This window comes from Manihot esculenta, chromosome 11, assembly GCF_001659605.2.
Source record: "Manihot esculenta cultivar AM560-2 chromosome 11, M.esculenta_v8, whole genome shotgun sequence".
Lineage (NCBI taxonomy): Eukaryota > Viridiplantae > Streptophyta > Magnoliopsida > Malpighiales > Euphorbiaceae > Manihot > Manihot esculenta.
This window is the reverse complement of record NC_035171.2, coordinates 24,172,747-24,195,621: the sequence shown is the minus strand read 5'-3', so window position 1 is coordinate 24,195,621 and position 22,875 is coordinate 24,172,747. Positions and strand designations below refer to the sequence as shown.

The 22,875-nt window shown below is 36.1% G+C and overlaps 1 protein-coding gene across 1 annotated transcript; it reads left to right on the top strand.

The window, feature by feature from the left end:
• Positions 1-17,144: 17,144 nt before the first annotated feature.
• LOC110626576 (beta-glucosidase BoGH3B) lies at positions 17,145-22,815 on the top strand. The gene is made up of 10 exons (XM_021772574.2): positions 17,145-17,305; positions 17,487-17,744; positions 17,932-18,136; positions 18,482-18,572; positions 18,657-18,805; positions 20,205-20,448; positions 20,551-20,655; positions 20,816-20,998; positions 21,105-21,309; positions 22,151-22,815. The coding sequence occupies exons 2-10, from the start codon at positions 17,519-17,521 to the stop codon at positions 22,633-22,635; spliced, it is 1,893 nt and encodes a 630-aa protein (XP_021628266.1). The 5' UTR covers positions 17,145-17,305; positions 17,487-17,518; the 3' UTR covers positions 22,636-22,815.
• Positions 22,816-22,875: the final 60 nt, after the last annotated feature.

The window sequence follows — 22,875 nt, the reverse complement described above, 5'->3', positions numbered from 1 at the left end:
AAATGTTTTAAATAAAGAATTCATATTAAGTATGTTCATGCATCATAAATGCATATTTATGATAGGATATGAAGCATTAGATTTATTTGTTATTGACATTGTATTTTATATTATGATGTGTGGTGCTTTATGGATGACTCTGGTTCCCTCTAAACAAAGATGTAGGATGATAATTACAAAATAGTAAGATCAAATTGGTCCATTCTATGCCCCTAGCATTATGTTAAGAGAAAAATCATATTAGTCAATTGTATGCTCCTCGCATTATGGAATATGGATGATAGGAGTAAGTCCTAAAGAGCCCCCATGAAGGTTAGATACATTGGATAAGCAGCAAAGCCATTGGAAACATAGACTACTATGATAAATTTGGTTATGCTATATTGCATTCATGTGAATGGAAAGCCCATGTGTACGTATTTTAAGTAATGATGTTAGTAGACTATGTTAGTCTTAGCTCACTTTCTCAATCCACTAGCATTTTTACAAATAATCAAAGTTAAGTCTATATGGTAAGACTTAAAGATTTTATCAGCAGGTTACTAATTAGCATGTTGTGTGCCATAGGGTATTTCCTATACCTTATCTTAGTGTATGGAGTCTTTGTATTTTTAATTCAGCTCTTAATGATTTTATGCTTTATTATACTTATGTTGAAAGTTATTGTAGCATGCCATATATGATGGTTTAATGTACTTAATACATGCTAGAGTAATGTATTATGTATATTAAATTAATGTATTATTATATTGTGTTTATTGATAAGTATCTCCAAAATCTTGTGTCATGACTATGTTAGCCAACAATAAATATTTGCAATGTATGATTGTTGCTTTTAGATAAGTATAGAGTGTAATGAAAGTTGTATAGTGATAATAAATAAGTCAATGTCAGGGAAAAATGAAGGGTATGTATGTTAAATATTGAAATAAAATAAGGTTCTCTAGCCTAAGATCACATTAGATGGATAAAAGAAAAAGTTCTAAAATGAGAAGAATCCTTCTGGATAATCGGTACTCATATAATAAAAGAAAAAGATAAATAGAAAGTGTAACGACCCGGAAACCGGACCGCTACCGGCGCTAGGATCCAGATCGACATAAGGTCGCCGGGACCCGTAGCAAGCCTAACATACATCATGTACAACTAGTATAATCCTAAACATGATCAAACATTCCATAAAAAACTTTAAAACATTTACTATACCGAGCTTGACCTGAACCTACAGCATACTATAAACATATAACCCACACTAGAGCCCTCATCAAATGCCCTAGTGTGGTCAACATTACATATGTCAAGCCTGGTTTCTCATATAACATTATTAAAAACATAACATATTGATCATGTATAAGAAATGATTAACCAAACCTTAGGGCCAAGCACAATACTAATCCATGAATATAACTCTACTTTACGTTACATTACATTACATTATCTTAAAATACATTATATCAATTTACAACACATGTCCACTACTACTCTATTACATTGCCACAACCTCTACCCTTGACGTCTTCCTGGACTACCTCTGACCTGCAAACCTGGGGTTAGGGGAGAGGGGTGAGCTAAAAAGCCCAGTGAGCAGAACAGGAAAAACAGTTTAATAAATCATATGCTACCATGGAATGCGTCACAGCACAAACATTTCACATCACGGATGGACATGATCCAAAACTCCCTCTGATCTATGCCCGGCCCTCGAAGGAGCTCCTCAGGACTTCATTAACATCATGGTTCCCGGCCCTCGGTGGGGCTCCTCAGGACTTCTTTAACATATCATAACATCTCATATCAGACTTGGGCTAATGGGTCTCCTCTGGTCCATCCACACCAACAACATAATATGCAATGCATCATCTTCGTGAAATCTAATGCACACAGCCTAATACATATACATAGCAATCATGATGCGTGAACATGCTAAAACATTTGATTAGTTAGTTCTACTCACCTCTGGCAGACACTGGACTGACTCTGCAACAGCTAACACTGCTGGTCTCCTCGGTTCCTCGGGTCCGATCCTACACAGGTGGACTCAAATGAGGGACCAAACACACTCTACCAAGACTCTAAACAACTCCCCAAAACCCCCTAAAACATCACCAAAGCATGCATAAGAAACAATCAAGAAAGGGCTGTACAGGGCACTTTCGGCGGCACCTTCGGCGGCCGAAAGTCCCTTCCAGAGCCGAAAGCCATGCATCTTCGAGGGCACTTTCGGCGGCCAAAAGTCCTTCCAGAGCCGAAAGTCAGACACCTTTGGCGGCAGGTTCGGCGGCCGAAGCCTCTCACAGATCCAAAAGTCCTAGCCTTCGGGGGCACGTTAGGCGGCCAAAGGCTGCCTCCCATGCAGGTTCGGCGGCCGAACATGCCTTCGGCGGCCGAACCTGGTTCCCTCCGAACGGCAGGTCCGAATCTGTCACAAGCAAAACCAACCCCAAAACAACCCAAAACCTCACATGCTCTCTCCCAAACATGCATACACACTCCCACATGCATATAGGGGCATAAACTAGCTTAAACCCCAACACAAACATCACATAAACATACATTGGGAATAAAACCCACATAAACCCTAACATGCACATCTACCCACACACAATCATTAAAAATTCTTAAAACTTCATTAAAACATAAGGAAGGCAAGGATCTACACTTACCTCTTGAAGATCGAGGGTTGGTGCGACCCGAACGTGGAGATGTGGAGGACAAGAGCTCTGAAGATCTCCAACTTCCAAGACTTTAATTTAAGCTTAAAACTCTTCAAAACAACGATAAAGCTCATAAAAACTTTGGGAGGTTGAAGGAAAAACATGAAATCAACCAAAGGAGGGCATGAACTCACCTTAGCTCGAGAATGGGGAGAAAACTCGCCCATTTTCGGTCTGGGGGCCTTTTATAGGTGGCCGGTCAACCACCTTCGGGGCCTAAGCTCGCTTCCACACCTGCACCACGTTCGGCAGCCGAACATGGGTTTCGGTGGCAATTTTTGACAGGAGCGGTTGTCGAAGCCGGTCAAAAATAACCTTCTTGGTTACCTACAAATACAACTGTAGACAGTGGTGAAGGATCGTATCCACAGAGAATTGATTACCTATTTATTTATCTTAATCAAGACCAATCAAACCAATGGAAAGCACAAGTGAAGGCAGTAATTGCAAATAGAACAAAAGTAAAGTGCAAGGAAAGTAAAAAGGGGGGTTTTGAGATGATTTGATTAACAACTAATGAAAGCAATTAAAACAGCAAGTAATTAAAATAAAAGAGGAAATCAATAAGAGAAAGGTCTAGTTGAAGATATGGATCCACTTTGGTTGTTTGGGTTGATCATTGAAACATGGTAATCTTGATTAACTCAATAGGTTGGTTATGGGGGTGGAAGACGCTTCTCACCACCATGTCTTTCCTTATGAACAAATTGATTAGGGAACGTCCTCTAACCAATTACTAATCAACAAATTGCCAAGGAACGTCCTTGGGCCATAGGCATCAAAACAATTGCCAATTGCATGAAGAACAAGAAAGATCCAAACCCTAACTACTCAAACGCATGAGATGATGTTAGATCATGCAATTTCTTGGATTTTTACACCAAGTGTTCTATGGACAGAATATTTCCAGCAATTACGGACTAACAAATATCCTAATCCAACAATCAATTAACTTTGCAATCAAGAATCAAGTGGCCAATTTGATCAAAACAACAAAGCAATCTTTAGAATTAAGCACAATTGCATGAATATTGAATAAAATCAAAGACAAAAGTTTCTGTTCAGATCTCACAACCTTTTAAACAACCTTAGTTTCAACCAAACTTCAACTAGAAAGAAGGTTTCAGCCACTCATGGCTGAACCAAAACAGAAAATAAAAGAAAAGAAGAAGAAAAGATGAAGAACTAAGGTGGAGGAGCCTTTGGAGAGCCTTGATCAATCCCTTGATGGAAGATGTTCATTCTTGGTCTTCTTGAGGCCTTTAAATAGATCTTGAGAGGCTGCCTTTTCCCTTTTTAGTGTCCATGCATCTTTGAGTGATTGCCCCATAGTGCCCTTGAGTTTTCTTTGTGCATATGTGGAGTTGCAAGCCCTTTTTGGTCTTTTGATTGATGTCCAAGGTGTGTCCAAGAAGATTCATGCACTAAAGAGGAAGGTGGAGCCTTGATTTGAGTTTTGAATGAGCATAGCACTATGTAGGAAACATGTGATCTTCAAGATTTGGCTCATTAAATAGGGAAGAGCATGTTCGGGGGCAAGTTCGGCCGCCTAAGTTAAGTTTCAGGGGCAGGACTTTCGTCTCTGGAGCCAAGGTTCGGCGGCCTAAGGTGCCCCCGAAGGTGGGTGACTTTCGCCTCTGGACTGGACTTTAGGCCGCCGAAAGTGCCCCCGAAAGTGGGTGACTTTCGGCTTCCGAAAGTGCTTCCGAAGGTGCCCCCGAAAGTGGTTGAGTTTTGGCTTCCGAAAGTGCTTCCGAAGGTGCTTCTGAAAGTGGCTGTTTTTGGGCATTCTTTGGCACTTTTAAGAGCATTTTCTTCAACTTGTTTCTTCACACCTAATATTTGCAAAACATGATTAAAACCACAAAATTAGGTAGAATAGGTGCAAATAAACATCAATAAGATCATGAAAATATGGACTAAAATATGCTCTATCAAATACCCCCACACTTAAGCTTTTGCTTGTCCTCAAGCAAACAAACATAGTCAATTAAGTTTTCTTTGCTCTAGATCCTTATTTCCACTTAAGCTCATACTCGAGACACTTATTTTGAAGCATTGCAGTGAAGAATATATGCATGAAGATTACTTACCTCTTTTCCTTGTTTCCCTTTGCTTACCATGGCTAGGATTTGTTTTCCTCAAGAGAGACATGCACATTAATTTGTTAAGACTTTTTCTAGCTTTTGGATTGACTTGCCCTTACCTTGAAGTACTTTATTCAGGCTTTTGCACTTTAGATTTTGCTTAGAGAGGTCACCAACCTATTTTTGATTTGAAGGTTTAGATTTTCAGTTGGTCACCTATCCAAGTGGCTACTAGCTTTGTTCATAGTCTTTTGACCATTGGAACAATTTTCAATTTGTGCTTTTGAGGTCTTTGCCTTTGCTGAATTTTCTTTCTCTCAATGATTTGGGCAAATCAACACCAATTGCTAAAGCAAGTCACATTAAGTTCATTCACACAACTTTAATTTATTCTCAATCGATTGAGGGTCATCAATATATTTTTCACCATGGCAAACTCAAAGATTCAATTCAAAAGGTAATTCTCAAACATGAATACAACTTACTGCAATTGATTCAACATAAGTTTAAAGAGTTATCACATTAATGGGGTCATGGAAAGAAAAACTCATCTAACATAGTTCATCAGTTTGAGTAGAGAAAAACAAAAAGATGAAGAAGGTTGTGGTTGTGTGTGTTTTATTGAAAGCATAAATAACAAAAATGAAAAAAATTTTGCCTAATGCAAGCAAAATAAACTTTAAAAGTAAAAATTCAGATATATGCACCCCCACACTTAAATCATGCATTGTCCTCAATGTAAAAGAAGAGAGAAGAGGAGAAGAGAAGAAGAGAAGAAGAGAACAAAAGAAACTGAGTACTTCCCTGGGGTGTGGTGTGCATGGCATGATCACTTTAGGCAGAGTGAGTGACGAACAGATGTTCGTCTGGGAACTCTTCTTTGACTGGGCGTGGTGTAGAACTGTATGGAAGTTGGCTGAGGTGGTCTGCCACAAGATTCTCTTTGCCCTTCTTGTCTCTAATTTCTATATCAAATTCTTGTAGAAGTAGGATCCACCTAATGAGCCTTGGTTTTGCTTCTTTTTTCTTGATCAAATATCGCAAAGCTGCATGGTCAGAATAGACAATGACTTTGGTTCCCAATAGATATGGTCTGAACTTCTCCAAAGCAAATACAACTGCCAAGAGCTCTTTTTCAGTTGTTGTGTACTTGCTTTGGGCAGCATCTAGTGTGTGAGAGGCATAGTGAATGACATGGGGTGAATTTCCCACACGTTGCCCTAAGACTGCTCCTACTGCATAATTGCTTGCATCACACATGATTTCAAATGGCAGGTTCCAATCAGGCCCTTGAATAATTGGGGCAGTAACAAGCAATTCTTTAATCAAATCAAACGCCTTTTTGCAATCTGCATCAAAATCAAATGTTACATCTTGTTGGAGCAATCTGCATAATGGCAAAGTGATTTTTGAGAAATCCTTGATGAATCTTCTATAGAATCCTGCGTGGCCAAGGAATGATCGAATGTCTTTAACGTTTGTGGGGTAAGGTAGATTTTTGATGGTATCCACCTTAGCCTTGTCCACTTCAATGCCCTTAGCTGAAACAACATGTCCTAAGACCATACCTTGATTAACCATAAAATGACATTTTTCATAATTAAGCACAAGGTTAGTCTCAATGCATCTTTGCAAGATCTTTTCTAAATTGGTAAGGCATTCATCAAAAGAATTTCCATGAACAGTGAAGTCATCCATAAATACCTCAATTGTCTTACCCACATAGTCAGAAAATATGCTCATCATGCATCGCTGAAAAGTGGCAGGTGCATTGCATAGTCCAAATGGCATTCTTCTAAAGGCAAAAGTGCCAAAAGGGCAAGTGAAGGTAGTCTTCTCTTGATCTTCTGGAGCAACTGGAATCTGGTAGAAACCTGAATAACCATCAAGACAACAATAGTGAGATTTACCTGCAAGCCTTTCTAGCATTTGATCAATGAAAGGAAGTGGGAAGTGATCTTTTCTCGTCGCAGCATTGAGCTTCCTATAGTCCATGCATACCCTCCATCCATTCTGAACTCTAGTGGGAACAAGTTCTCCTTCAGCATTCGGAACAATGGTAATTCCAGTTTTCTTTGGAACTACATGTACAGGGCTCACCCATTTGCTATCAGATATTGGGTAGATGATGCCAGCATCAAGGAGCTTGACTATTTCTTTCTTCTCTACTTCCATCATGGGTGGATTCAATCTCCTTTGAGCATCTCTGACTGACTTGCATTCATCCTCCATGTGAATTCTATGCATGCAAGTGGAGGGGGAGATACCTTTGATGTCATCAATGGTCCATCCTATGGCTCCCTTGTGTTTCTGTAGTACCTTTAAGAGGCTTGCTTCTTCTTGTTGACTCAATTCATTGGACACTATGACTGGAAGTGTCTTGTTTGCTCCCAAGTACATGTATTTCAGATGGTCTAGAAGAGGCTTCAGATCAGAAGGTTGTTGCAGAGGAGTTTCAGAGGAGCTTGCTTGCGATGGAGGCTGCTGGGAGAGGTTCGGCGGCCGAAAAGTGTCTGAGTTCGGCGGCCGAATTTCTTCAGCTTGTGGAGTGAGCTTTGGCGATGGGTTCGGCTTCCGCAAGTCAGTGGGGTTCGGCGGCCGAAAGGTGTCCAGCGGCCGAAGCATGTCTTCTTTCTGCACAATGTTTTCCTGAAGTGGTGCGACAGAAGCTGGTTCTTGAGGGGTAATAGGATTCGGCGGCCGAAAGTGGGCTATGTTCGGCGGCCGAATGTCTTCTGTCTGCTTGATCTCTACTTGCTGAATGCTGCAGATTGTCTCTTTGAGTTTCAGATTTTCAATTCTGCAAAGATCATCATCTAGAACAGAATCTTGATTTTCATTAAACACATCTTGGCTTAAACAATCAATGATATCAAGTCCATAAACAGGGGACATGTCATGAGGATATTTCATGGCATCATAGACATTGTACTTAATGACTTCCCATTCAAATTCCATGGTAAGAGTACCATCATGCACATCAATTTTAGGTCTAGCAGTACTCAAGAAAGGACGTCCAAGAAGAATATCAGAACTAGTATTGCAACTATCTTCCTTAGTATCAATCACATAAAAATCAGCAGGAAAGACAAGTTCATCTACTTGGACTAAGACATCTTCAAGAACACCTATGGGGTATACCACAGATCTATCAGCCAATTGTATCACAACTCTTGTTTCTTTCAGTGCACATGCATTGAGAGATTTATAGATGGAGAGAGGCATGACATTGATAGATGCACCAAGATCACACATGGCTTTCTTGATACCAACATTCCCAATTTTGCAAGAGATAGCAAACATACCTTTGTCCTTGCATTTAGTAGGGGGTTCTCTTTTAATGACAGCAGTAACTACCTCACCTACACTTACTTTCTCTCTTTCAGCTAGCTTTCTTCTGTTGGTGCACAACTCTTTCAGAAATTTTGCGTACCTTGGAATCTGCTTGACAGCATCTAGCAGTGGTATGTTGATCTCCACTTTTCTGAAGGTCTCAAGGATCTCCTTTTCTTCTTTTTCTTTTTGAGTTCTTTCAAATCTTTTTGGAAAAGGAGGTGGGATGTGAAAACTTACCTTCGGGTCAGCTTTTTGCACAGGAGGCGGTGCAGAATGAGATGGAGAGGCTTCAGGTGGCCTTGGTTCTACTTCCTTCTCTTGATCATGATTTGCATCTTGAAGCTCTTTGCCACTTCTCAAAGTAATGGCACTTACATTTTGTTTGGGATTTGCCTCAGTCTGGGATGGCAACTTTCCTTGAGTTTCCAATCTGTTTATAGAGGTGGCCATCTGTCCTATCTGTTGTTGTATCATTTGCAAGGTTTTCACTACCTCATTCATAGTGTTATTGTCCACTGGAGGTGCTGGTTGGACTTGGTTTCTTTGGTAGCCTTGGTAATTTTGATCATTGTTGGGCTTTGCATAGCTGAAATTGGGGTGATCTCTCCAACCTGGATTGTATGTATTGGAGTATGGATCATATCTAGGCTGATTGTTGTATCTCCCAATTGCATTGACTTGCTGATTTTCTTCTTGGAGGGTGGGACACTGATCAGTGGGGTGTCCTACATATAAGCAGATCCCACATGGCCTAGGTGGCGAAATTGCTTGTATTTGCTGGACTTGGCCAAGGGCGATCTTTTCTACAAGAGAAGTTAGTTTCGAAATTTGAGATTCAACAGAGGATGTATTTACCTCATAGATTCCTCTTTGCGTTTGCTCCTCTTCATCATATTGCTTAGACGAAGCTGCGAGATTGGATATCAGTTCCTTCATCTCTCTGGGTGTCTTGTCTAGGATAGATCCTCCACAGGCTACATTTATGAGTTTCCTTTCTGATGGAATCAATCCTCCATAGAAGAACTGAATGAGGGCTTTGTCTGACATATCATGTTGTGGACAACCTGTGCATAGTCTTTCAAACCTTTCCCAATAATCATATAAGTCCTCATTTTTTCTTTGCCTTATGCTAGTTATTTCTCTTATTATGCCAATTGATTTAGATGGTGGGAAGTATTTGTCCAAAAAGGCTTGGACCATATCATCCCAAGAAGTTATAGATCCAGGTGGCAAATAAAATAACCAATCCTTGGCATGGTCATCTAATGAGAAAGGGAAAGCTCTTAGTTTAACATGATCTTCAGAAATCCCTTGAGGTCCCATGGATGAGCAAATAATTTTAAATTCTTTTAAGTGCTTATGTGGATTTTCATTTTGCAAACCTCTAAATTTAGGGAGATGATGAATCAAACCTGATTTCAGTTCAAAGGGAACTGTAAGAGGTGGATAGGTGATGCAAAGTGGAGCATAATCACCTATAGGAGTTGCTAACTCCCTCATGGTTCTTTCCCTTTGTGCTTGTGGCCTATTTGCTGGATTTTCTTGGGTTATCTGGCCTTGGACAGCATGTCCATTATGGGCAGCAGCTGGTGCTTGGGGTTCTGCCATTGGTGCAAAATTTGGTTGCTGGAGTGCAGAACTTTCGGCGGCTGAAGGTTGATGAGTTTCGGCGGCCAAAGGTTGGGCAGAATGTTCTTCAGGCGTGGTAGCTTGCTTTCCAAGCCTTCTGAGAGTGCGTTCAATTTCTGGATCAAAGGGTAGAGTGTCCCTATGTTCAGACCTGGTCATGAAAACAAAAATAAACAAACAAGTAAAACCAATTCCCCGGCAACAGCGCCAATTTTTGACAGGAGCGGTTGTCGAAGCCGGTCAAAAATAACCTTCTTGGTTACCTACAAATACAACTGTAGACAGTGGTGAAGGATCGTATCCACAGAGAATTGATTACCTATTTATTTATCTTAATCAAGACCAATCAAACCAATGGAAAGCACAAGTGAAGGCAGTAATTGCAAATAGAACAAAAGTAAAGTGCAAGGAAAGTAAAAAGGGGGGTTTTGAGATGATTTGATTAACAACTAATGAAAGCAATTAAAACAGCAAGTAATTAAAATAAAAGAGGAAATCAATAAGAGAAAGGTCTAGTTGAAGATATGGATCCACTTTGGTTGTTTGGGTTGATCATTGAAACATGGTAATCTTAATTAACTCAATAGGTTGGTTATGGGGGTGGAAGACGCTTCTCACCACCATGTCTTTCCTTATGAACAAATTGATTAGGGAACGTCCTCTAACCAATTACTAATCAACAAATTGCCAAGGAACGTCCTTGGGCCATAGGCATCAAAACAATTGCCAATTGCATGAAGAACAAGAAAGATCCAAACCCTAACTACTCAAACGCATGAGATGATGTTAGATCATGCAATTTCTTGGGTTTTTACACCAAGTGTTCTATGGACAGAATATTTCCAGCAATTACGGACTAACAAATATCCTAATCCAACAATCAATTAACTTTGCAATCAAGAATCAAGTGGCCAATTTGATCAAAACAACAAAGCAATCTTTAGAATTAAGCACAATTGCATGAATATTGAATAAAATCAAAGACAAAAGTTTCTGTTCAGATCTCACAACCTTTTAAACAACCTTAGTTTCAACCAAACTTCAACTAGAAAGAAGGTTTCAGCCACTCATGGCTGAACCAAAACAGAAAATAAAAGAAAAGAAGAAGAAAAGATGAAGAACTAAGGTGGAGGAGCCTTTGGAGAGCCTTGATCAATCCCTTGATGGAAGATGTTCATTCTTGGTCTTCTTGAGGCCTTTAAATAGATCTTGAGAGGCTGCCTTTTTCCTTTTTAGTGTCCATGCATCTTTGAGTGATTGCCCCATAGTGCCCTTGAGTTTTCTTTGTGCATATGTGGAGTTGCAAGCCCTTTTTGGTCTTTTGATTGATGTCCAAGGTGTGTCCAAGAAGATTCATGCACTAAAGAGGAAGGTGGAGCCTTGATTTGAATTTTGAATGAGCATAGCACTATGTAGGAAACATGTGATCTTCAAGATTTGGCTCATTAAATAGGGAAGAGCATGTTCGGGGGCAAGTTCGGCCGCCTAAGTTAAGTTTCAGGGGCAGGACTTTCGTCTCTGGAGCCAAGGTTCGGCGGCCGAAGGTGCCCCCGAAGGTGGGTGACTTTCGCCTCTGGACTGGACTTTAGGCCGCCGAAAGTGCTTCCGAAGGTGCCCCCGAAAGTGGTTGAGTTTTGGCTTCCGAAAGTGCTTTCGAAGGTGCTTCTGAAAGTGGCTGTTTTTGGGCATTCTTTGGCACTTTTAAGAGCATTTTCTTCAACTTGTTTCTTCACACCTAATATTTGCAAAACATGATTAAAACCACAAAATTAGGTAGAATAGGTGCAAATAAACATCAATAAGATCATGAAAATATGGACTAAAATATGCTCTATCAGTGGTAGTGAAAGAAAGCCACCTTCGGCGACCGAACTTGAGGTTCGGCGGCCGAATCTGACAATTTCCTCCTTGGTCTTTTCTTTTCAAAACTCAATCCTCTTTCTTATTAGAACCATAAAATCATGTGAAAACATTTTGAAAAAACATACTTTTACCCCTCTAGAAGGCTCTGGTATCTTGGAATTCCAGATTTCAACGAAAATTCCACCGGAAGGTAGGGATTCCGATGCCGGGATCTAGCCGGTTATTACAGAAAGGATTTTCTAACAAGTTACAACCATTAATGTGATCAATAGGTTCATAGCTAATGAGAATCTAAGTTTATGCTTAGATAAATATAAAGGTTTTAGTTATGCTCTTCCTAGAAAAGAAATAGACCAGGATGTTAGCTCATTAATCGGTGGAGTAGATTTCCCCTTCTAGTGATAATAAGTGATGTTGCACCAACTCCTTCAAAGGGTTTAGATATGCAAAATAAGTAGAACACCTAATGGTTTGGTGGGTAAAACCCTTGATACTTAAGTTAGTAGTGGCCTTGAATGTATAATAAGTAAAAGTTCATAATGAGATAATATGTCCATATTGATAATATGTTCATATCTGGAGACTTCCCATATTTATAGCTGTTGGGATCCAATCTTGATAAGATTTAGATATTATAATAAAGTCCTGGTGGAATAAGGATCCCATGTTTGAGTCTTGGTAGAACAAGGACATCGTGTTTAATTGCAACTAGGTCTCCTATTTTGTAAGAGTTGTATTTGGATTAAGACTTAACTCGAGATTTGAAGAAATATATCCAAATATACATATTGTTTATTTCGAGTTTTAGGCCATCGAGTATTCGTGCTTTTTTTTGTATTTAGACTTTTGAGTTTTGGGTTTATGCATGGGTTCTATATCATTAGACTCTTTGAGTTTGTGAATCTATAGGTTCACTTAATATATATTTTAGTATCTTATTTCAACTTCTTAGTATAGCTACTTCTTTAGAATGACTTAAAAAAGACAAAGTTTTCCATTTTCATTTCCATAACTAGGAATCGCTTGAAGAAGATTAAAAGAGCAATTTGAACATTGCTTAAGAACTTAAGTGCTAGTTTGGCCTAGCTTTACAAATGACTAAAGAGCCTTTTCGATGCTATTTTGGCAAGTTTTAAAAGACTTATGGAGTTATTTCAGATTGCCTGAATGGGTATTAAGATGCCTAAATTAGGCAAAAAGTCATCTAAGATGGGAAAAATATCACATGCATGAGCACTAAGGTACCTAAGGTGGGCAAAACGTTATATTAGTGGACGTTAAGGTGCCTAAGGTGCGAAATATCACCTGAATAAGTGCTAAGACACCTAAGTGGGTAAAAAGCCACCCAAGTAAGCAAAGAGTCGTTCAAGTGAGCAAAAACTCGCTTGAATTTGGGCAAAATATCAGTTAAAGTGGATAAAAAGCTATCTAAAGGTGGGTGAAAAGTTCTCTAAGTGAGAAAAAAACAACCTAAGAGTGGGCAAAAAGTCACTTAAAGGGGAGAAATATTATATAAAGTGGACAAAAAAAAATGCTTAAAAGTGAGTGAAATTTTGCCTAAATGGGCAAAAAGCCACTTGAGAATGGACGAAAAATCATCTAAATGGGCAGAAAGCCATCTGAGAGTGGGTGAAAAGTTAAGTAAGTGGGCGGAAAGTCGCTAGAGGATAGAGAGAAACATCTTTGATTCCAAAGTCATCATCTAATTGTGCTTTTTGAATTTTCCTGATAACATCCACTAGTCTTGCATCCAACTGGCTCTGATCGCTATTTCGAACTTTCACCTTTCGGTCTCTCAGCTTTCGACTAATTTCTCTAGGACATCATCATTATTCTCTCTTGTGTTTAGATTCTGGCTTCCTTATGGAATACTAGCCCCTTTGCGTTTCTTCAAGAGTTCTGTCAGTAGTCTTAATTTTTCTAGGAGTTGCTCACGGGTTAATGATTCATCCACATATAGATTTTTAATACTCATGATGATTCCATTGGTGCCATTGACCGATTTGGTGGCACCGTTGTCTTTAAAACCACGACTAGAGTCAATAGGATCAAAGGCTATTGACGAAAGAAAGAGCTGGAATAAAGAATCATATATTTTATATTTCTATGAGAAAATAAATATTTTCTATAGACGATGCCAATAATGTTATACTAACTCTTTTGATGAGTTTAGATCTGCAAAATAAGTAAAGCACCAAACAGTTTGGTGATAAAACCTCTGATACTTAAGTTAGTAATGGTTTTAAAGGTGTAATAAGTGAAAGAGTAAATAATGAGATAATCTTTATATACTTAGAGGCTACCTATATTTATAGATATTAGGAATCTAATCTTGATAAGATTTGGATATTGTGATAGTCCTTATAGAACATATAACAAGAATATCGTGTTTAACTACAATCGGATCTCCTATTTTGTAGGATTTGTATTTAAATTAGAACTTAGTCTAAGATTTCAGATAAGACGTCTGAATATACCTCTTGTCTACTTTGGACATCAGCCCATAAGGTATTTAGTTTTTTAGTATTCGAACTTTTGGGTTTTAGATTTTTGATTTCGAATTTATGTATGGGTTTTATATCAATAAGCAATAAGCATATAGATGAGCCTAGCTCCGCTTCTTATTCTTGAAGTGGTTTATAGTCTCAGCAAAAAAGGAATCTTCCTTTATCTAATGCCAAAGTCCCATGCTTTAGTCACATGTTTAGACTTGTTACAGATTCCACTAGCTTTATATTGGCTTACTTACACCATTTTGAGTGAGTTATACATTTATATTTGCATTTTTATTTTTTTGAAATGGGGATTGAGAATTTGAGGAGTAGAATATGATTTTTCTCTTATTTACTTAAATGCATTTATCACCAGACTAAACTGTGAGTGCATACATTTGTATTTATTAGTTAAAGATAGTTTGTTAAAACTAAATTATATAAATAAAAAATTTTATAAAAATAGTTTGCTAAAAGTAAATTATATAAATAAAAATTTTATAATAAAAATATTTTTCAAAATATAAATTATTTTTCATCATTTAATTAGTTGTAGTAAAAATAAAAAATATAGATAAGTTTATACACATAATGGTGTTAGCAAGATTTTCAAGATGAAAATAATTTTTATTTTTAAATAAGATAAAATTATTTTTTAAAAAATTATTTAATTATTCTCTTGATTATAAAAAATTATTTTATTTAATTTTCTTGAATATTTCACCTATCAGAAAATGTGAAAATATTTTTCACAACATATTTAAATTATTTTCAATAATTATCATATTTAATTTGGTCATCTAAATTTGATGTTGGCTATTAAGAAATAAATGTAATATTATTTTTAAATATTTCAATGAATTTTCTTGAGAATTTAATGCATTAATTTGTTTTAAATGGAAAAAATTACAAATAAGTCAAAACAATTAATCATTCACCATATTTAATTAATTTGATCAGTATAATTTCCAGTGACTCATTTAAAAAATTAAATTAAATCTCACTTAGTTAAAAAATAAATCGAACTAAATTACACTCCTCATATATTAATTTAAAAATTTAAAATTATTTTTCATAAATTTTTAAATTTTAAATAATATTACGATAAATATTATATTTAGATTTAAAAATAGAAATCAAAATTGTTGGTATTATTATTATGATTTTGTTTTTTCTTTGACCACTCAATTTCTATAACATTGACAAAGTAATTTATTGATAGATTACTGAATACGGCTTTCTTAAAAAATGGTGAAATTTAAAGTAATTTAGTATTACAATTTTGACTATTTATTAGTATTTGCTGGAATTCTAATTTTTTTTTAAAATAGAGATTAAGCGAACAAAATTTAAAATTTTTTAAATTTATTCAGATATATTTATTATTAGATTAAATTTGTGAATGCGGAATTCTAAACTTATCCGTTATTAGAGAAATTAATTGTATTTAGTTTAATTATTTTCATATGTTATTGTTTTTTTTAGTGAATTTAAATAATAATTTATTTTTTAGGAGATTAATTAATATTTTGTTGTATTAATTTTTATGATATTATATATTTTATGGTTCATAACAAATTAATTCAAAAAATTTTGAAATTATGTATGCTTCTGCAGACGATACATTCTTCAAATATGGGACATGAATTATCTCCTTAAGAATATATTGTACGTTGAGAACATATATTCTTTTATTTTTAATATAATTATTTTATTTGAAACTATTTATTTTTTAATATAAAATTAAAAAGAATTTTATAAAAATATATATGATTTAGTTTCTTTTAAATAAAATTATTTTAAAGAATTAAAATTTTTTATTTTAAATAAAAAATTAATAAAAAAATATTAATTAAACCAAGTCCCTCCTCGATGGATTCTATTCACTTTTTTTCACGGTTAGGGATGGCAACGGATCGAGTATTTTCGGGTACCCAATCCGATCGAACCCTAATAAAACGAATTTTGGTAGTTATAATTGGATTTGAAACGGGTTCGGATTTTAAAAATAATATCCGTTACGGATTCGGATCGGATTCGAATTTTATGTACATGGTACCCACTACCCGAACCCGTTTATATAAATAATTAATTTAATATAAAAAATATATTTTATAATAATATTTATAAATTTTTTTTATAAATTTTTATTTAAAAATTTAAATTTAAATATTCTTTAGAAATATTAGATTTTTTAAATGAAAATTATTAATGAAAAATATTTTTTATATAAATTATTAATTAAAATATATAAGATTAAACGGGTTCAAGTTTTATTCGGATAATAATAATCAGGTTTGAGACGGATTCGAATAATTTAAATTAATTTTTAATCAGGTTTGAAACGGATTCAAATATTACTAATATAAATCGGGTTTGAATTCGAATAATTTAATTTTCGTGGGTATCCTACCCGTTTAGATTCCTGTTAACGGTGCTACTTTATTATTGGTTATCCAATAGTATTTAACTTTATACGATGGTTTTTGTTGATTTGTACAGAATTTCACGTGCCCCACATGCTATTCGAGTAACGTAAATAAAGAAATAAAACTTTTATATAATTAAAAAAATATAATTATTAATTAAAAAAATATAAAAAAATATTATATGATTTTACTTATAGATATGTGGTTGATTTTTGTTAAATTAATATTTTTTATATAATTTTTATATTAATAATTTTTATAATATTTAAAAATTATACTTATTTACTAATGTAAGTTCTATAGTTATATAAAAAAATAATTTTTTCTAATTTTATTTATGTATTATGTCTGTGCTGATATTTTAAGTTTTACATATAAAAGAAAACACGAACGGAAAATGGAAAGAAATCTTAAAAAAAAAAATCTTTTGGGTCAAATCTTCTATAGTTATTGATCGTGTTTAAATTCCTTTGCATTGTTTTTTAAGAGAATATTTAATTTGTTTTTATTAAATTGAATTAAAAATAAATAAAACAAAACCCACATTTCAAAAAGAATTATAAAATAATAGCACGAGAGAGTACGGAGATCGGTAACGGATTGATTGGGTACGTTTCACTCTAACTTGTCTACTTATAGCTCAGCTCTGCAGCAGACAGAGCATATTTTCTTCCTCCAATTCAAAATCTTCTAGATTTACTCTCCCTGTGTCTCTCTTTCTCCTGAGGTTTTAGCTTCTGGGTTTGCTTCAATCTGTAAGTTCAATGAGCTACTTTTCATTTCTTCTTCATCTTACTTGTTTCTACCTGATAAGCTCGCAGTATAATGTTTTCGAATGTGCCAATGAAGTTTATTTGCTTTTGATTGATTTTTCCTTGCAAGAACTTGATGTTTCTTTTCCATGTTTCGTTTTCTGACTATGGTTAAACTTTCCAGATTTCAAGTCATAGATCTATCTGAGTACGAAAATGGGAAAACTGTCGATACCCATTTTGGGATTTCTACTATTGTTCTTCTTGGCAGCTGCTGCCGGAGACACAAAAACTTATCTGAAATACAAAGATCCGAAACAGCCATTGGGTGTTAGGATCAGAGACTTAATGAGCAGAATGACTTTACAAGAAAAGATTGGCCAAATGGTGCAGGTGGAGCTCAGTGTTGCAAGCCCAGATGCCATGAAGAAGTATTTTATAGGTGTAAATGATTCGTACAGTAATTCCATTTGTTTCAATTTACATGATCCATTATCTTGATTCTTGGATCAGTTTGTGGTCTCTGTGCCCACATAGATATTTAAAGTTTTTTTATGGTTCGTTTTTGAGATGGTAACGAATTACTTTGAATGATGAGTAGTATGGAATGCGTAATGTTTTGTGTACAGGGAGTGTGCTCAGTGGTGGAGGGAGTGTTCCAGCACCAAAGGCTTCACCTGAGACTTGGGTCAAAACTGTGAATAATATCCAGAAGGCTGCTTTATCGACTCGGCTTGGAATTCCCATGATTTATGGAATTGATGCGGTTCATGGCCACAACAATGTTTACAACGCCACCATATTTCCGCACAATGTGGGGCTTGGAGTAACAAGGTTGCATATGCAGAGAACTGTCACTGTTTATTCTTTATTTGATTTTGTGCTAGTTCTCTTGTGAATGATGGAAATTTGATCTGTTAATCTGCAGTGACAACTTTACTAGAAGTATTGAACACTGTTACTATTTGACGAATGGATTTGGGAATTTGCTAATTTGTTGTCCTTTGTACTAAAAGTAAAAATATAATTCAATTTGTTAAATTGATAAATCCAAAAATTTTTATGAAAATTTATTCATTTGTTAAATATTGAAGGGTGAAAGTTGTAGTAACGATGTGAAATTGAGCGTGTGATTGTTTTCGCATAATTTTGACATATTTTTTTCCGTTTTGGTACCAGGGATCCTCAGCTTGTCAAAAGGATCGGAGAAGCAACTGCTCTTGAAGTTAGAGCTACCGGAATTCCTTACGCCTTTGCTCCATGTATTGCAGTAAGTAGAGCAACAAATCAATTATCACATTTCTGCCCAGTCTCAACCAAGTTTTCTAATATCTTATCTTCTATGTTTTGGTAGGTATGCAGGGATCCACGGTGGGGTCGATGTTATGAAAGCTATAGTGAAGATCATAGAATTGTGCAAGCAATGACTGAGATTATACCTGGTTTACAAGGAGACATCCCTGCCAATTCTAGAAAGGGTGTTCCCTTTGTTGCTCCTGGAAAGTAAGAACCATGCCAATGAATAGCTGCTTCTACCTGTATTTAGAAAGGGTGTTGTCTGCGTTGGTAACTTATGATACTTATTGTTCATATGCATGCTCTTTAGTTTTTTTAAAAAAAAAAACTCATAACAACTTGTGTTTTAAATTGGTTGTCTTGGTCTGGAAACTCATAGTGATTTTCTTTGTTCCTTTTGATCATTTGCTTTTTTCACTCTTCTTGTGTGCTGGTTATTTCTCTTGATGTTTTTATTGTTTTCTAATTTGAATATTTTCTGCATTGTAGTATATGCACTTAGGCATAAAAGAGAACCCATGGTTTAATTTACATCAGTTAATGGGATCAAGGCCTTCTTGATATGTCATCAGCAGTTGTACATGTTGTGAAGATAGCTTCCTTCCCTTGGACATTGTAGGTGGTCCAACTCCTAAGCCGTGCAACATGGTGGATTATTTTGGCTCTCTAAATATGGAACATAAATAAATTAACAAAAAGGAAATTAGGTTTGGTAGTCCCTGGCTGGCCTTCCTCAGTTAAAGCTTCATCCATTATACAGGGAGTTCACTATCTTATCTGCAGTTTTGAAAGCATCAATATCCACTGGGTGTGTGATGGATCACTTTCTGTTTTCATGCTGTGCATATATGTCAGCTGTTTGGCACTCTTAGTGGTCCAAGTCTCAGCCAAGCCATGTGGATGGCATTTGGGGTGGCCCATCAAGTCCTCTAGTTAAATAGCAAAAATAGACCACAGCGTTAGACCCCATATGAATTCAAGCTTCACATGTCTCTCTTGATGTGCTCTCTTGCTGATGTCGGTAAAAAAAATCCTCTAATTTAACATGGTCCACTAACAGTTGTTACTTGCAACCTTTGCCTTTCATGGCTAAAAACACAGTTTCAGGGGGAGAAAAGAACAGCAGTAAACCATGCAGAAATGCATGATAATTAGGTCCTACATGCTAAATTATTTATTTCATGGCATTAATCAAACTGCTAATCATCATATATCATTGTTGTTTCAAATGTTTATAAGAAATCATTTTGTTCTGATGAATTGACCATTTGGATCTCTGCATTAACAATGAAAACTTGCATGTGTATTTGATAATTTTAATATGCTGATGCTAACCGTGATGAAAATGATGTATGATTGGTCCTCATTTCCAATCACTTTCATGTAAAACTCCTTATATCCGATGTGTCCGGAAAGTATCCAATATTATAGCAGTATGTATAATTCCTGATTTTTTAATGAGTGGTTGCTGGAAGTTCCACTGGCAGCAAAAAAGTTCTTTCTTCAGATAGTTGTTCTTTGCTCATAAAAACTCATGAGGGGAGACATGTCAACATTTTGGAATTTTGATTAGTAATTTCCCATGATCAATTGACTATTTTATTAGGACCAAGATCGCAGCTTGTGCTAAGCACTACGTGGGAGATGGTGGCACAACCAGGGGCATCAATGAGAACAACACTGTTATAAGTTGGAAGGGATTGCTTAATATCCACATGCCAGCATACTTAAATGCCATCAGCAAGGGAGTTGCAACAGTAATGGTCTCCTACTCGAGCTGGAATGGAAGGAAGATGCATGCTAATCAAGATCTTGTCACTGGATTCCTCAAGAACAAGTTGAAGTTCAGGGTAAATATCTTTATTTAAATTAATTCTGTTTCTTTTCTCATGTCTCCTAATGAACTATAGTGAGGTAGATCCTAGCCATAATTTGTTTATATGGGTATGCAGGGGTTTGTGATATCAGATTGGCAGGGGATTGACAGGATCACCTCTCCCCCCAAAGCCAATTATTCTTATTCTGTTCAAGCTGGAGTCGGTGCTGGAATTGACATGGTCAGTGCAACTTTATCTTATCTGGGACATTATTTAAAGATGCAGTATTCAGCATGCTATGAATTATATAGATTAAATGCAACTTAATTTTTGGCAAACTGATACATGAGAATATTGCTTTTCAAATTTTATTTCTAATTTATCTTCCTCTGCCTTGCAGGTCATGGTTCCCTATAATTTCACAGAGTTCATTGATGACCTAAACTTTCAGGTGAAGAACAAAATAATTCCCATGAGCAGAATTGATGATGCTGTACGAAGAATTTTAAGGGTAAAATTTACCATGGGTCTTTTTGAGAACCCACTTGCTGATCTCAGTTTGGCAAACCAACTTGGTAGTCAGGTTTGTTTGTCCAATATTCTTGCTGTTAAAAGTCTTCAAGCCTTTTCATTTCTCTTATTCAGATGTGAAATTTCTTTTTGTTAATAACTTACTGTACTGTGAACAGGAACATAGAGAATTAGCCAGAGAAGCTGTAAGGAAATCGCTTGTGCTGCTAAAGAATGGTGAATCTGCTGATGAACCACTGCTACCTCTTCCCAAAAAGGCACCAAAGATACTAGTTGCTGGGAGCCATGCTGACAACTTGGGCTATCAATGTGGAGGGTGGACAATCACATGGCAGGGTCTTGGTGGCAATGACCTCACATCTGGTATGTTTCTAAATTGGCTTAGGGGAATAGGAAACTTACTGAAAAACTCAAAGGAATTTTCAATTTATTGCACTATTATTCACATATTTGTTCAAACATACTAAATTAGTTGTTTAAAAGACTTTCTAGTGATAAGCCAAGTTAGCGTTTCCAATATGATTATCAATTCAAGTAGTGAATGCCATTTCAGTAGAAGGGTGGCTGCATGTGGTGATTTAAAGCATGTGGTGATTTAAAGCATGTAGAAAGGATAGCTATAGTCTACCATGGGGTCTGTTTGGCATTACTGTTAGAACTGCTTTTGAGGAAAACATTTTTTTCTTAAATATGGTAGTTGTGAAGTACTAAAAATGATTTACAATTAAAATTGAGAAGTTTTAGTTATAAGAATGCTAAAATTATAAAGCAACTCTTTTTCAAACTGGTTTTTCCAGCTTGTAAAATAGTTTTTTCCCCTAAAAGTAGTTTTGCCCTGAAACTACAAGGTTAAAGAGAGACTATGTAGAGAACCATGAAAATCAGCTGTCTGGACCTATTTAATTAAATTAACTAGTGATAAACCAAGTCAGGCTTTCCTATGTTATTGTATTGAAAGTGTGCCATGTGGTGATTTGTGGAATATAAGCAGCATTGCTGCAGGATGCTATTATTATGTTGATGATTAGGCAGATTTTATCATTTTCCAAAGCTCTGGTTCTGCTGCCATCTTTGTCTGTCGAAGCATGAATAATTGATTTGTAAAATTGGAATTCTGGGACATACTTTAACACTAGTTGAATTCTAATTATGTCATGACAATGTTTTTAATGGGTCATTAATGGATTACCCTTTTTATCAACAGGTACTACAGTTCTCAATGCAATTAAAAACACAGTTGATCCTTCTACACAGGTTGTGTACAATGAGAACCCAGACGCAAACTTTGTGAAGTCCAATAAATTCTCCTATGCCATTGTAGTAGTTGGTGAGCCGCCATATGCAGAAACATTTGGTGATAGCCTTAATCTGACAATACCAGAACCTGGTTCGAGTACCATCACCAATGTGTGTACATCTGTCAAATGCGTTGTTATTGTCATATCTGGCCGCCCCGTCGTGATTCAGCCCCACCTTGAACATATAGATGCCCTTGTAGCTGCCTGGCTTCCAGGAACTGAAGGCCAAGGTGTTGCCGATGTTCTTTTTGGTGACTATGGATTCACCGGGAAGCTTGCACGCACCTGGTTCAAGACTGTAGACCAGCTTCCGATGAATGTTGGTGATCCACACTATGACCCTCTGTTTCCTTTTGGGTTTGGTCTAACAACTAAGCCTACCAAGAACTAAAATTCATCAACTGCATATGTTGTATTGTACTAGTTGCTACTTTTATGTTTGCTTTCATGGTTAAAACTTTTTGAGGTCATTTTCCCATTCCATGAGCTTCAAAAAGGGTCAAATTGTCCACAGAAGATGGCATTGAGACGTTTGATTTAGACGATATATGTATTAAGTTTTCTTTTTTTTTTTTTTCTCATTTCTCTCCAACCAAACAAAATATAAGTGTTTGGTTGAAAGAATTTTGGA

Coding starts and splice junctions, on each gene's coding strand:
- LOC110626576 (XM_021772574.2), top strand. CDS start 17,519: ATGGGAAAACTGTCGATACCCATTTTGGGATTTCTACTATTGTTCTTC. Junction 18,806..20,204: donor CCCTTTGTTGCTCCTGGAAA/GTAAGAACCATG, acceptor CTATTTTATTAG/GACCAAGATCGCAGCTTGTG. Junction 20,449..20,550: donor AGAACAAGTTGAAGTTCAGG/GTAAATATCTTT, acceptor ATGGGTATGCAG/GGGTTTGTGATATCAGATTG.